This window comes from Sinohyriopsis cumingii, unplaced genomic scaffold, assembly GCF_028554795.1.
Source record: "Sinohyriopsis cumingii isolate HCF-2022 unplaced genomic scaffold, ASM2855479v2 utg002217l, whole genome shotgun sequence".
NCBI classification, from domain to species: Eukaryota; Metazoa; Mollusca; class Bivalvia; order Unionida; family Unionidae; genus Sinohyriopsis; species Sinohyriopsis cumingii.
In genome coordinates this window covers 472,350-487,700 of record NW_028316160.1, presented here as the reverse complement: position 1 = coordinate 487,700, position 15,351 = coordinate 472,350, and the positions used below count along the sequence as shown (strand labels likewise).

The 15,351-nt window shown below is 34.4% G+C and overlaps 1 protein-coding gene across 1 annotated transcript in view; it reads left to right on the top strand.

The window, feature by feature from the left end:
- LOC149770919 (uncharacterized) overlaps positions 1-15,351 on the top strand; it is a 62,081-nt gene that overhangs the window by 35,730 nt on the left and 11,000 nt on the right. Inside the window, exons 7-9 of the mRNA XM_089948988.1 lie at positions 1,004-1,125; positions 5,352-5,512; positions 7,275-7,378. Coding sequence (XP_089805114.1) covers positions 1,004-1,125; positions 5,352-5,512; positions 7,275-7,378 — 387 coding nt within the window. The remainder of the gene's footprint in view (positions 1-1,003; positions 1,126-5,351; positions 5,513-7,274; positions 7,379-15,351) is intronic.

Genomic DNA, 15,351 nt, shown 5'->3' with positions numbered 1-15,351 from the left:
TCTCCATATTGAAAAAACGCGGTGAGGTTTGTGTCATGTGGTTGTTTGAGCAATACGTAACGGTATGAAAATGCATCAGCGACATCAAGAAAAATCCAACAGTGATCATTCCACCTACAAAGTTACAACTGCAACAACACAAATCAGCACAGCGATGTCATATCTGCGAAGAGTACTTTAAGCCACATGATAAAAAAGTCAGTGATCATTGCCGTGTCACCGGTCACTATCGAGGAGTTGCTCATGCTAACTGTAATACACACTTCAAAAAACCAGACATTCTACTGGTGATAATGTATGAGGATACGATGGACATTGCATCAGATATATCCCCAAAAATTTGGAAAGTACTTTTCATTCTTGATTGGACCTTTCTAATTCATCGATTTGTTGCAGTTCATGGTGTCATTGATGGAAGAACTCACTGACATGTGCCCTAATTGTTTTGCATCCTTTATAAGTTATTTCTTTAGAAGTGCAAATGATCAGAGACGGAATATGCAGTGATATAGGAGAAGGTTTACGAGTCATTTCCTATAATTCTGACTATTTTTAAATTGGTCATAATAAATTAAATATCATGGGTGTTGTTGAAGGATGATCGAAAATTTACTTTTCATAAAAACTAGCTTATTCATCAGACAGAAAATCATAAATTTTTATCTAAATAAGCACAAATTAAAATTATTTGTTGCAAGTAAATGTTTCCCAATTATTACAACAAACAATGACACCTGAATATCGGTAACGAAAGATCGATATAAAACTTTATAACACTGTACACCATTGTAAACAATGTTATTGATGCAGTTGTCAGCTTTGAGTCCTGTGGCTAATACATTCTGAGTAGCAGACTGGATATGATCCATGCCACCCCACCTCACCCACCTCCTGTGTTATAAACAGGTTTGAGATTTATCCAGGGGCGAGTGTTATATTTACAATTTGATGGAGCCCAAATGTGATTTCAGATGTAAATGTATAGCACTGTTTTTTATTGCAGGTTATGGACTATGCTGATGTGAAAAGACTCAATGAGACCCTTCAACTAAGAATTGAATGGCCAGAAGAGCTCGACTTGTTTCTCAGGTTTGAGCATGATTTGGGAAACATCGTATTCTTCAAGTAAGTTTAATTTTTAATCTAAATATCCTGATTATTGAATTTTCTGGACACTGTTTAAAATATTCTTTAATTTATAGACATCAATTATGATATTTTATACAGCACAAAAAGACTAAACAGAACTAAACAAAAATAAATATCAAGTAGGAAGATAGACTAAAGGATGATTTGCCTTGTCTCAGAAACAAATAACCCATGTTGTGTGAATGTTAGAAACAATAAAAGACAATTAATTGTACCTTTAGTTTGTTTTAGTTTTTAATATTATTTAAATTAATGATTATGGGCAGTACAGAATGTTTACTAATTGATTAGGAATTAAGATCTTGGAGAATATTTCCTGCATATTATTTAAAATGCAAAGAACTAAAATACAGTTTCAAAGCACTGCTCATTTCCATCGGGTAGAGAAGTTATAATTGTTGCACATATAGAAACTGCACAATAAGACACCTACAACTACTGTTTAGAAATCTATATTGTGAGGTAAATAATAGGATAATATGCAATATTTATAATAATTTGTTTAATTTTAATTATCCAGTTCTGGTTAACATGACAGTAGTTATGGCTGTCCAAAACATTGAATGCAGGACCTTGTAATTTGTATTGATAAGTTGATGGACCAACACTTGAGTCAGTTTTCCATTTAATACACTCCAACATATTATTCACTGCTCCATTTAATATAATCCAACCCAACAGTCACTATTCAATTTAAAATCCAACCCAACAGTCACTATTCAGTTTGATATAATCCAACCCAACACTATTCAATTTAATATAATCCAACCCAACAGTCGCTATTTAATTTAAAATCCAACCCAACAGTCACTATTCAGTTTGATATAATCCAACTCAACACTATTCAATTTAATATAATCCAACCCAACAGTCACTATTCAATTTAATATAATCCAACTCAACAGTCACTATTCAATTTAATATAATCCAACCCAACAGTCACTATTCAGTTTGATATAATCCAACCCAACAGTCACTATTCAATTTAATATAATCCAACCCAACAGTCACTATTCAATTTAATATAATCCAACTCAACAGTCACTATTCAATTTAATACAATCCAACCCAACAGTCACTATTCAATTTAATATAATCCAACTCAACAGTCACTATTCAGTTTAATATAATCCAACCCAACTATTCAATTTAATATAATCCAACCCAACAGTCACTATTCAATTTAATGTAATCCAACCCAACAGTCACTATTCAATTTAATATAATCCAACCCAACAGTCACTATTCAATTTGATATAATCCAACCCAACAGTCACTATTCAATTTGATATAATCCAACCCAACAGTCACTATTCAATTTGATATAATCCAACCCAACAGTCACTATTCAATTTAATATAATCCAGCCCAACAGTCACTATTCAATTTGATATAATCCATCCCAACAGTCACTATTCAATTTAATATAATCCATCATGGTAAGCACTGTTCTAAGTAATATTATCATAGGGTTTAGTATCATCAGCACTTTTTGCATAGTTCTAGTAACTGCATTAATTGGGTTTAAATCAGGGATTTCAATTTAAGTCTGATCAACCGTTGAATCCTAACAAGACTTTATCAGTTACAAGTGGGTTAACCACAACCTTATTTCCAGCTAGCTCACCGCCTTGTAATAAATGATTACACTGAATGGATAAAGAAGTAGCCACTCTGATAGTCACGGGTCCAAAGACTAAGTTCGGTAACAAATTTACCTAATGGATCATTTACAAAGCAATACTATACCTCCTGAATAAGTACACTTTCACTAAAAGAAGACTTCTCAGACAACGGCAAAGTACTGTTAGTAAAAGACTCTGTGAAGCTCCTGCATCCCCTAAACCTTTAACAGAGATAGGCTTGACAACTCAACAACAAATGATACTGGGGTTAGTTTGATCCCAAAAATATATTTCTTTCAATACATGACCATGACCTTGATCTCTTTGAAATAATATCATTTGGAATAGCTTCGTCTGCATTATGTTGCTTAGTAGCACTGAGAAAAAAATCTTTCCTATCATAGTAAATAGCGTCTATGAAGAGATGAGGATTTCTGGTCAGTCTTATGAGAAATTTGAGTTCAATAGGTTGTGCCAAATTGAGATTTGGAAGTACTCGTTTATGACTGAAATGGATTTTTTCCCAACCATGCACAAAAAAATGTCTGCGAGGAAGTCCTTTGAGAGAGAGGGATTGCTGTACAGGTAGGATTTTCCAAAGTTTCTAACCTTTGCTCATCAGGGTAGGTCTTCAGTTTCATTGAAATCCTTGAACTCTTTAATTAAAATGAGTTCTCTAAAGTTATCAGAAACTTTACCAACCTTCTTGTCTGAGTACCAGCTATCAGATAGTTGTTCTTTTTCCCATGCAATGTTGACATGGGTTGGTCCAGTTTCTTTTCTACAGTTCTAAAACTTTGATATGCCTCAGATTCCAACTTGCAACCCTTCTAGATACCTTAACCACATCTTAATTAGCACTTTTTTATACCAAAGTAAAGTGTAGACTTAAAAGCTTTGCCAATAAATAACCTTTGTGATAATAAAGTCCAATGCTCTGTAGGCCATTGCAAATATTTTCAGCAATACTCTCGAAATAATGAAAACATTGATCATTTTCTTAAAAAGGTGGTGCTTACCTAATATTCTGGTAACAACAGAATGCAAACTTTGTGTAAGGAGGGATAGAGGAAGGCTTTCCACATGATGTTCTAATTATTTTAATCTACATTGCTTTTCCCTTTCTTCATTTCACATTTCCATTTCTCTTTCTTCTTTTTGCATTTACGATTCTCTTTTATCTTTCTCTCTTTGCATTTGTATGTGTGTCTCTTCTTTTTATGTTTGCATTTGCATCATTTTTATCTGACAGTGAAGGTTTCTTACCACTAATTCCATCGTGTTAGCTGTAATTTCATTTTCAGTGCCTCTAAGCCCTAGTGGGTAGGATTCAAAACAATGTTCTCCACTTTTGATGACATTGTAAAACTTTGTTGCTTCCACTAAAGATTTCTTATATATGTGAAATGAAAATACCAGGAACTAAGAAAAATCCATGAAAAAGCGGATTTAAATTTAAAAAGCAATAGTAATTTCTCTGAGCTCTTTAAAAACAATGTATCTTGGACTAGCCCCCAATTTCTGTTAGAACTCTGATTTTAAAGTAAGTAATATCAGAACCAAAATCCAACAAGTTTTGTAAAAGTCAATAAATAATTAATTTCCTTATAATACAAAGTGAAAATTTCACATGAACTTACAGTTTTGAGAATGAAATCCCAATAGTCCTCAACGTTCTGTCACAATTCTTAATGTATTCCAAATGATTTCCAATGGCATTTTGAATGAAGTCCAGTCTTGAATATGCTTATGCAAAGTAGCCTAAAATAGTGTTGATTAGTTTAGTCTTAATTGATCACATTGATAAAATCCACATTGTCTTTAAATTAACTCAATTATTCTAAAATCCCTACTTAGTCCTATAGTCTATAGGCACTTTGCAATAACAATGAATAACTAAAATAAGTAAATCCTCTTAAATAAAAATTGAGTAAAACTAAATGGCTTGCCCCACTACAGATTTTTAAAAATGGAATAAATAATTGTATTACTTGCAACCTTATATAAAAACTAACAGAACCAGGATGAGGTCATAAGTTCATTTCCAGAATATTCTGTAAATAAGGTCAAAAGGTCCATTAAACATATTTACCAAAATTAAAAGCGCAACCCACTCATAAAGCTGTGAAGGTTGTTTTACAAAAATTACCCTTATGGAATAAAGACAATATAGTAAACTATGTATTCCATCAGGAGAGGGTCTCACCTGATCATTAGACTGACACCTCCTGCTGCTTGACCCATCCCTCTACTCATCGTCATGCACACGATCATGCTTGATGCCTAGAATTAATTTGTACTTCTGGCATAAAATTCAGTAAGTACTTGCAGTAAAGCATTATTGAGATTGGAATAAAGATTATATTTCATATCATTGTGATGTGATCATAAATAATTTAATAAAATTGTTACAGGCTTGGAAAAACCTCGGATGTTCAAGGTTTTAGGTAAAATTTCCAAGAATAACCTCAGAAAATGTACAGCCAGGCTATGATAATCAGCATTATAAAATATTCTGTGGCATGGCCCATTTGGTTATATCTATTTTATCTCATTATATCCTAATTTAATTTCCAGCACTGAAAGGCTGAGAAAGAATGTTGTACTTGATCCAAAGTGGCTCATCAATGGAGTGAAGATCTGGATAACATCTGACCAGGTCGTAAAGAAGCATCCAGAACTCTCCAGCCAGTGGTTTGCTTTTAAAGAAACTGGACGGCTCACAAGTACACTTATAGGTATGTTCAGTTAGTCATTAAATATGTTCATGCTCCATTTATGCTAACATAAAATTGTTAGCATAAAGAGAGAATTGTATTCATTACAAAGATTTGAAATATCAGAAATTAACATGTTTCCTCCTGATCAAATATATGACTGAAAGCAATTCATCTCATTTTGAAGTAGCACAGTCAAATCTGTCAGTACTGGTCATCCATGGGAAATGCAAAGGCTTGCCTCTGCAAACATGTTCACATTTTAAAATTGATTTTTGTATAAATAATATGCACCTAATAATAGTATTATTATTATTATTATTATTATTACATTATCTAGATCATTTTATGTGCTATGTGCAATAAAAACATAATTAAATTCATATGATTTTCTCTCCCAGATGTATCATCTACTGAAGTTTACTTCATCCTGCTCGCTTTAATCCATCCCTAATGAACTGGATGTAACTCATATCTGTTCTCATAAAATTAATTTATAGGCAAGTAGATGAAGATACCTAACTATACATGTGACACATTGTCATGCTGGCACAAAATGTCATTATCATTTCTACTACGATAACACAGTTACTTTTCCAACCAGCAAATAAATTGTTTTGATCCTCTCCTGTAATGATAAAAGATTCCTTGTTTTCGAACCCCACATGTTGACATATTTTAAATTAACTGGCCATGTGACTGGAATATGGCAAATACAGTCTAGAAATAAATGCTTAAACATCGATTCATATTAGATAATATTATCTTAACAATGCCTTGCTAATGAAACAATTAGATAATTTAACTAAACAATGCCTTGCTAATGAAACAAATGTTAAGTTGCATAATTGGAGCAGTCACTGCTGTTATGGCTTATTGATTGCTTAAGCCAGCGTTAAACCATTGTATGGTTAGGAAACACCTGACCACTGAATGCAGGTGAATTTTAAATAAAGGAAGTTTGCTGCTTGGGGGGGGTGGGGTAATTTAGAATGATTGTTGTGGACTTGTGAGGTATGAACATAGGTGACTATTAAGAACAAGTTTGGCTGTATTTATAACTTAGCTAGTCGAAGACCAAATGAGCTTGCTGCAGGGCCCAGTCACAGTTGAGTGTGCGTCACATCAACAATCACTATATTATTATATGATTTCTATGAACATATTTTTTTACAGAACTTGAAATGTAGCTTAAATCAAAAGGGAAAAGCTTTGATGAGCGAATATTATGACAGATGCACTATAAACTTTATTTATGAATTTAGTTTGACTCTCAAAACAGTTCCATTACAAGCAAGACAGGCACATGTTGATGAGGTAAGCTAGTTATTGAATGGTTGATGTTGATGTACTATATACTTTTGATTCATGAAGAGGTTTTCATACACCTTGCCATGGACAATCACAAGGTCTTTTAATAACTCAGTCCACAGCAAAATCTAGGGCTATTAATGATGTGAGATTTTGATGGAACTTGCTTTACATCATTATCTCAAAAAAGCTAAGCCCCCAGCAAAATCTAGGGCTATTAATAAAGTGAGAATTTATTCACAAACCGTAGTGAAGTTTGATGATAGCCAGTTACATACACATTGACAAGGTGACATCAGATGAATGGCTAAATGTGTTACATAGTATTTGAACTCGACTGCCAAAGTGTACGAATTCAATACTGCATTTAGCTATCAGGCCTGCATCTTTCAAAAAAGAGATCTCAGGCCTACTAATGCCTGATGTGTTTTGTTAATTTAGTTCCAGTGTACATTATATTTTTTTTCTTCAGAAAAGCTTTGGTCATCACACGCTGAATATCATCAAAACATCAAATATCTCTTGGATGTAATGGAAGAACTCTGTATAATTGCAAAGCCTTTGCAGATGGAAGGAGTAAGTGGATACATTATTTCTCTTTCATGCTTACAACTTACATATTACAAGTTCTTTTACCTCAAAATAGATGATGCATTTGCTTGTAGGGTAGAAATATTAATAATATATTCAAATTCTGTTACGTTTTATGAAAATTGCGTGTTTCATTGCTGGAATATTTGTTTTTTAAGCATTTCTTGCATATATTTTGCCATTTCATTATATAATAATATTCCTTACACCTGATTTAATAGTTCATGCATACTAATATATTTTGTCATTTCATTATATAATAATATTCCTTACACCTAATTTAATATTTCTTGTATACTAATATATTTTATCATTTCATTATATAATGATATTCCTTAAACCGGATTTAATATTTCTTGCATACTAATATATTTTGTCATTTCATTATATAGTAATATTCCTTAAAACTGTATATATGTCAATAACACCATTTATTGTGTTCAAGATTTTCAGATTAGCAAATTGTTAAAGTAAGGTAATATTTATGCAAGAAATGCTTAAAAAACAAATATTCCAGCAATGAAGCCCTCATCTGTGATAATTGTTCCCAAGTACTTGAAATTAATCTCCATACCATATAATCTGGAGGTTGTGTTGAGGCATTCAACCAAGTCAGCCAGTTTTTTTTTTTTCATCTCCTGCTAAGCCATCAATATCATCTACGAAGTGAAGGTTGGTGATTGTTCTTCTTTCAATGCTGACAGTGCCCTTGTGGTCATGCAAGGCATCCTTTATGATCCTTTCCAGGAAAATGTAGAAGAGTGTAGGTGACAGTATACATCCTTGTCTGACTCTTTTAACTGTTGTTCAGAACCAGTCTCCTCTGCTACCATTGATGAGCAATGATGACTTTGTCATGGAGATGCTCAACAACTCGCACCAGGTTTGAGCTGATGTCGCACTTCTTCATAGTTGTCCATAAGGCTGCTTGCCCTACCATATCAAATGTATTTTTGAAATCTATAAAGACGTGGTATAGCCAGTGACTATTGTACCAGATTTTACTTTCGTTGCCCTTACGACAAGCATTTCGACATGATCCACAAGATTACACAACAAATCAGACATGAGATATAGTTAAATATGCCTATTTGTGTGATCCTTGAGTTATTTCTTCAAACAGATGGACCAAGTACTTTTGTACAGATTAAATGTGTATTCTATGAAACAATTCTATGGTGTAGACACATCTCATGCCTGTCTTCAGTGATCATAAACTATCCTTCTTCCACTTGGATGTCAACTCTGAAATGAAGACGAGGAACAAACACATGCATGCAGAAACTATTGCTGTGGTCAGGAATCAGTTCTCTCCAGCCGGCGAGCCAGTCATCCAAACAGCCTGCATAGCTGACCGGCTGTACCAACCATACCACAACAGCCAGCAGGACTGTGAGGCATATACTGTCATTCCCAAACCAAAATGCATGCTTACATCAAGCTTGCAGCAAGGTTAAGACAAGCTAGCTGAGGTCGCGCAAGCTAGTAAGGGTGCTCGAACAAGCTTTCAAAAGAAATTTTTCCAAGTCTGCAAGCTTTCAAAATCTAGCATACTTGATGTAAGCGTGCCAAATTAATGGATGTTACCGGTGATCTACCTTTTATTTATAATGATAATGCACTGAGTTAAATAATATACATTTTCAGTGATGCAAAATGCTAAAAATTTCAATCACTTGTACTTAGCTGACACATACATAAAATATATTATTCCAACATATCTCTATGTTTAAATCAACTATGAACATTATTAATATATTTTTTTTAAAAACTCAATTATTTCTTGACCAAGGCAAAATATATGAAATGTTACTTTTTCTACAAATGTCTTTTTTCTCATTTTCAAATTTTTACCAAATATTATACATGTTGAGAAGTCTTTTTGCATAAAGGAAATTCTTTAAGTGATTGTACACTCAATTAGCTATGCAGTCATTTTATCAGGGAATGGAAGACTGGATAAAGAATTTCATTTAGTAAAATCCATTAAAATAGATAGTAATTGCTGATTGCAAAGTTATTTACAGACTTGCTTAATACAGCAAGATATTTGATGTCAAGTATTGTAAATGCTATTTACCAACAATATATGCACCATCAAATATAGTCTCAGTAACTCTTGTAATAATGACTTTTGACAGAATTGTCATATATTTGTTTCAATGCCAGAAGAAAAAAATAATTGTCAGTTATTTACTTACTAAATAAAAATTTAAAAGCATATAAAAATTTTGTTTTTCTTTGAGAGAGAGATTTATCCCATTCTGCCAACATTCTATCAAGAATCGAGCTTTGTGAATTTACTTGTTTAAAAATAAATTAAATAAAAGCATGCAAGATAAAGTGTGGTTTTCCGTGACAGAGACTTAATTCAGTATCAAGCCATTACTTCCCCCTGTTCACGGTCAGCAGACTGGTTTATGAACTCTAAATATGCACACATCATATTTGAGCTGCAAGAACACAAAACAACCATTGTAGCCTCGTGTTAAAAAATTACGTGCAGTGTTCGAGGTTGAACCGTCACAATTTAGCTTGTTAATTCAGTAAATTTCATTGCCCACAGAACCATTATATGTGCAGTAACTGATCCTATAACCGGAGAGATAATTTGAAGTCATGGAGTTATCACGTTGGTGAGTAAACTCAAGAGTATGTAGTATTTTGCCAGTTTTCGGGACTGTAAATTGGCGGTAGTGTTCTGTTTCACTTTTACGATTTAAAAATGTCAAAAAATGACTTTGTAATGCTGCTTCACCCAATCAGTGAGATGACAATACTGTGTATTATTATTTATTGCTACGTTTGCCAAACTTCAGTAATTGATGCAATGCTGTCAGTTATCGACAATAGGGTTACGAGATTATAAAATTAAATGCACTCTTGTGAATCTCATTTCCGTTATTCTTTGGGTCTTTTTTTCTCTCGCGTATCAAATTCAACCATTGTTCAGAGGTTGTTACATTTAATTCTTTTCATCTTCAAAGAAGATGGCAGCTATTTTATTTCCAATTGTCTTATGGTACCTTAGTTCAGTTACATCAGATTTTTGTTGTTGTTTAAAGCTCTGAAGTGCCATTCGTTTGACATGTGTCATAGCCCTTTTAACATGGATGGTAAAACTAAAATTTAGACTGCATTAAAGGATGAGCTTGAATAACACATACTCATATTTCTTAGACTTGATAAGTGATTTTGGAATGTTGAACTAAAAATGAAATGCTTTTGCTAAAGAGGTAAATAATCGTTTTTTTTTCTCCTGATTACATAGTACAATTGCTGTAATCCATTTCAGTGGATAATGATACCTGACTCACACCAGAAGCACAGGAGGATGCAGAATTTTATTCTGATAATTTTGTTTAGAAAAGGTGGTTCAGAGTAATTCAAATAGCAAAGATTTTTTTTCTCCACCTAATAGTTTATCATTTTGACAGATGAGAGAGGGAACCTAACCATTTGACACCAGCCTACCCCAAATGGATTTCTTCATTGAAGAAAATTAGTAGAACATTTCCAAAGCCATACAGAACAAAAGTATAAAGAGTTTCCTTGCACAGATCCCATTCTGTGCAATCTGCTATCTTGGCATGACCCTGTTAGGTAACATAAATTGGAAAGTGCGATTGTTGCCATAGAATTCACAACAATGATTCTCAGCAGTGACAGCAATACGTAATATTCTCTTATTTTATCAAACAGGCAGATAGGGATAGAAAGAAACACAGTTTATCCTTCCTTTGGCCTTCCATGAATTGTCACTGATGCACCCTCACCCATACGCTATGCTGACCAGCCTTCAGTGCCAGACTAGGCCCTTTCCAACATTTTTGCGCAATTCCAACCATGTCCACTTTTGACATCCTACTTTCATGATGGAACTCCATGTGACCCCCCAAAATGGGATGGTTTTACACAAGAAAATCTGTTTTTTCTGATTTTATATAATACAAATACTGCACCAACTGGTCTTCTGCTCCAGAACAGTTCTGGTTGCAAAGTCAAATGGCTGTTGAGACCGCACTAGAGATGCAACGATTACGTTATCAGTCTTGTCATGTCCAGTGCACATTTCCATATACCGATTCATGAGGACCCAGTCTGTTCCCATGCATTCTTTCTAATAATTCATGAATCCACAGCATCGGCTGCAACATTCCTGAATGACACACCACAGATACATTCTGTAAGTTTGGTTTTTGGTTCACAACACGAATAACTTTTTATCCCTCATTGTGTAGAAGATGGATCCTGTTCCATCTCAACATTTTGGTTCCCCTAGGTATAGACATTCCAAGACGACACACTATAAACGAATTTGGTATGCACAGTTCATTTTTCAAGACATTAACAACCTTACTTACCTTGTTTGAAATTCAGGATAATCAATGCAAATGAGTCTATTCTTATCCTGTCTCAACATTTTGTCCGTCTAGACATGGAACACTTAACACAAATTAACTTTGCATCTTCTAAACTCATTTAAAGTATAGTTAATGCATCAGAGAAAGCATCAGACAAGCATACATGCCAACCATTACGCTTTTGGCGTAATCATTACGCTTTTTTTCAATAAATTGCGCGTAAACGTATATGGATTATGCTTTTTTGGTATATCCACCTTCCCAAAAAATCGTTTGTTTTCTTGTTTTTATTAACATCCCAATAATCCCACAGACCATATTTTAGAAAAGACGGCTTCTACATAGCTGCAATATAACAGTACGCTTGTCCGTGCACTTTCCTAACAGTATTATGTTCTATTTATAGCAACTCTCCTATTACCAAGAAACATGCTGGTTCTACTTTCAAAATTTCGACTTCGTATTCTATTTATAGCAGCTGTATGGCATAGTGAGGAGGGAACAGGCTGGTTTTCTAATTTTGAATCTTTACTCGCAGATTCTTTTTTCTAATTTATGTTTAGTACAGAACCAGTCTATAGGTATTTGGTGCTAAAAAGTATAATTTATTTTAGTCGATGCGTGTATGTGAGCGGAAATATATCCTTTCAAATAATTTCACAGATGGATTAGAAAAAGGCAAAAAATAAACGAAACAAAAAATAACAGAATCCCCTAAAGATGAGGGCATCACATGACGTCTGTTTCAGGCTGTGTGGAAAGAATTTTACTGTTTGGCGCTAAAAGTCTTCAGATGTATTCTAGTCGATGTTTGTGTTAGAGCACATATATTTTATCAAAGAATTTCACAGGTGGATCAGAAAAAGACAAAAAACAAAACAAAAACGAAACCTTCAAAAATGAATAAATGAATGGCATAATACAGCCTTCCATTCTCGGGCACAAGGGCTCGTATCGTTGCTTAAAATTGACCTGTCATACATGTACTATATAGTACATATATAGTACATGTATAACAGGTCAGTTTTAAGCAACGATACGAGTCTCTGTGTTCTAGGGCACCATCATGCTCATTGCAGTCTGTGCGGAAATGATTTTAGTTTTGGGCATGGTGGTCAATTTGATGTGGAGAAACACTTGAAAACAAAGAAACACATCAGATTAGCTCATCTTATGAACTCCAGTACTAAGGTTACTTCTTATTTACAGCAGAACTAAAGTGAGGACATGACTTATAAATGAAGAGGTGTTGTTTACTGAGTTCTTAATAGAAAGATAACGAAGATCTTGATATTGGTGCAGAAGGAAGAGAATTCATAGAACACAATTCTACTCTTGCTGTGAAGGTGTTTTATTACAATGTTAGAGATTATTATGCTACAGCCTGTGATTACATGCTCCAGAAATTCCCATATGGAGATGAAGTGCTTTTAAATGCTTCAGTTGCTGATGTAATGATATAGACCGTCAAAAAGCTTCAAAAGTGTTGGATTCTTTGTCAAGAGATATCCCTTACTATTGCCATCCTTGCCTGCCTTGGATCATCTGGAAGGAGAATTCCTGCAGTATAAAGTTGGGATTCTACCTGACAATATACTTAATGCAGATAGAGTTTACATGCAGTGGCACCTTATTTCCTAGCTAAAAGACACAATCACTGGAAGATATAAATTTCCTCTTCTTTCTCAGGTTATGAAAGGAATATTGGTTCTTTACCATTCTAATGCAGACTGTGAGAGATTGTTCAGTATTGTTAACAAACATAAAAGTGAAATTCAGATCCAGGCTCAGTAACCCAGTACTTTTTGCTCTACTGGTGTGCAAAACATTCATGGTCTCAGCGGGTACAAAATGTTTTAAAATGCAAGATAAAAATCTGTTGTTTTCTATAGCTAAAAGTGCTACATATGAAAACCTGAAACAGTAAAGGATGTTAAAAGACAAGAGGGGTAAATAAATCATTGCTTATTGAATTTTTAGCATGTTTTATGTGGATTCCTCTTTTTCTGCTTGGATTCCTCTTTTTGTCTACTTGGATTACACTTTTTCCTCGTCAGGGGTTGGCATGTATGGACAAGAAATTATTAGACGTAAATGTTTCCTCCAGTCCCTCATCCTGCTCAATGCAGAGTCGAGCCTGTTTCAATTCCAGTTTATCACTGGACCTCCAACGGTGAGTGGCATCTGGATTCTTTACAAGATAGAGTTTCATATAAACTGCATGGAAATAAATGCTTTCTACATATGGTTAGAGCATATTTTTAGACACGGTGTCCTGATTATGAAGGAAAACTAGGTTGTTGTGTCATGCTTATTCTCATTGTTATTCACAATATCCAATATCAGGGGATATCCAAGTTCAATACATTAATGATCAGCTCTGTGTCCTGGTTGACTCATTATCAAGGTCATTATCAAAGGAGGATAACTGAGTAATATGGAGTTGTCCAATCTAATGCTTGAAATTTCTTTTCTTTTCCCTGACCCCAGAAGCATTGGCCGCACCTGCTTTATAAAATGAGCTGGAAGGTAATGTTGCCTTGCACCTGTCCTCCATCAGTTTTGATTAGAAAGATAATTAAGAAATGCGGGGGGCAAGGGATTTGATTGCCCCACTAAGATGAAGCATCCAGGGCCAACAACCTGCTCAGTTTGTGATGTATGTACCCAGAGAAGTCATAGCAACTTCACCCCGCCTAAACATTCAAGATCGCTATAATTCCATGCATATCCAGATAACTGTCCTCCACACCAATCTCCTTTCTGGGATGTACTGATCAAAAAGAGTTTGGAGCTTCGGTCGTGAAGAGGATTAGTTTGGTAAATTAACCTCAAACCTATACTGGTACTGAAATATGCATATTCTTCAAATGTGTAATTCACACATTAGTGTAAATTTGAGGTCAACAAGTAAAACAAAGTGACTCATAAATCACGAGCCATCTTTATAACTGGGTTTTTATTGCTTCAACGAAACATGAATTGTACGAAAGGATTATCGAGATTGTCTTCAAAGAAGTGAAAAAGTGGTAACAAAGCATACTGCTTTCCATGCAAAAAAGTCATTGATATTTCGATAATTGGGAGATTCTGCACTGACTAGCCATGCAAATGAAAATAAACATTCATTGTTAATAAAATCAAGTCATCATGCTGCTCTAATTACAGACTTATGTACACATCCGGAGTCCATTACGGGAAAGCTAGGTGGTACTACTGTTCCAACATGATGAGCCCCAGCTCGCATTGGCCTGAATTTGACCAATCTGAGAATGTTTTGCATCAAATGTTCTTAATGCAGAAATTTTTCAAGACTCTAACACTATTCACAAGCCATTTCAGGTTTCATTCCTGTGAAGACATTTCCAAAATATTTAAGATTATATTTCGAGACATTGCAATTGATAAGCGGTATGCATGTGGCAAACGAAAGTCTGCATATCTTGCCACTTTTGGTACAGCACCATATTTTTCTGCTCGGATATGTACACTAATAAGCGTTTAAGCTCACAAAATACAAGTATGAACCTGGCCTTGAAAATAATGTCTCAGTTCAAGACATTGTGGAGTCAGCAGGTTGGCATGCCAAGTCTG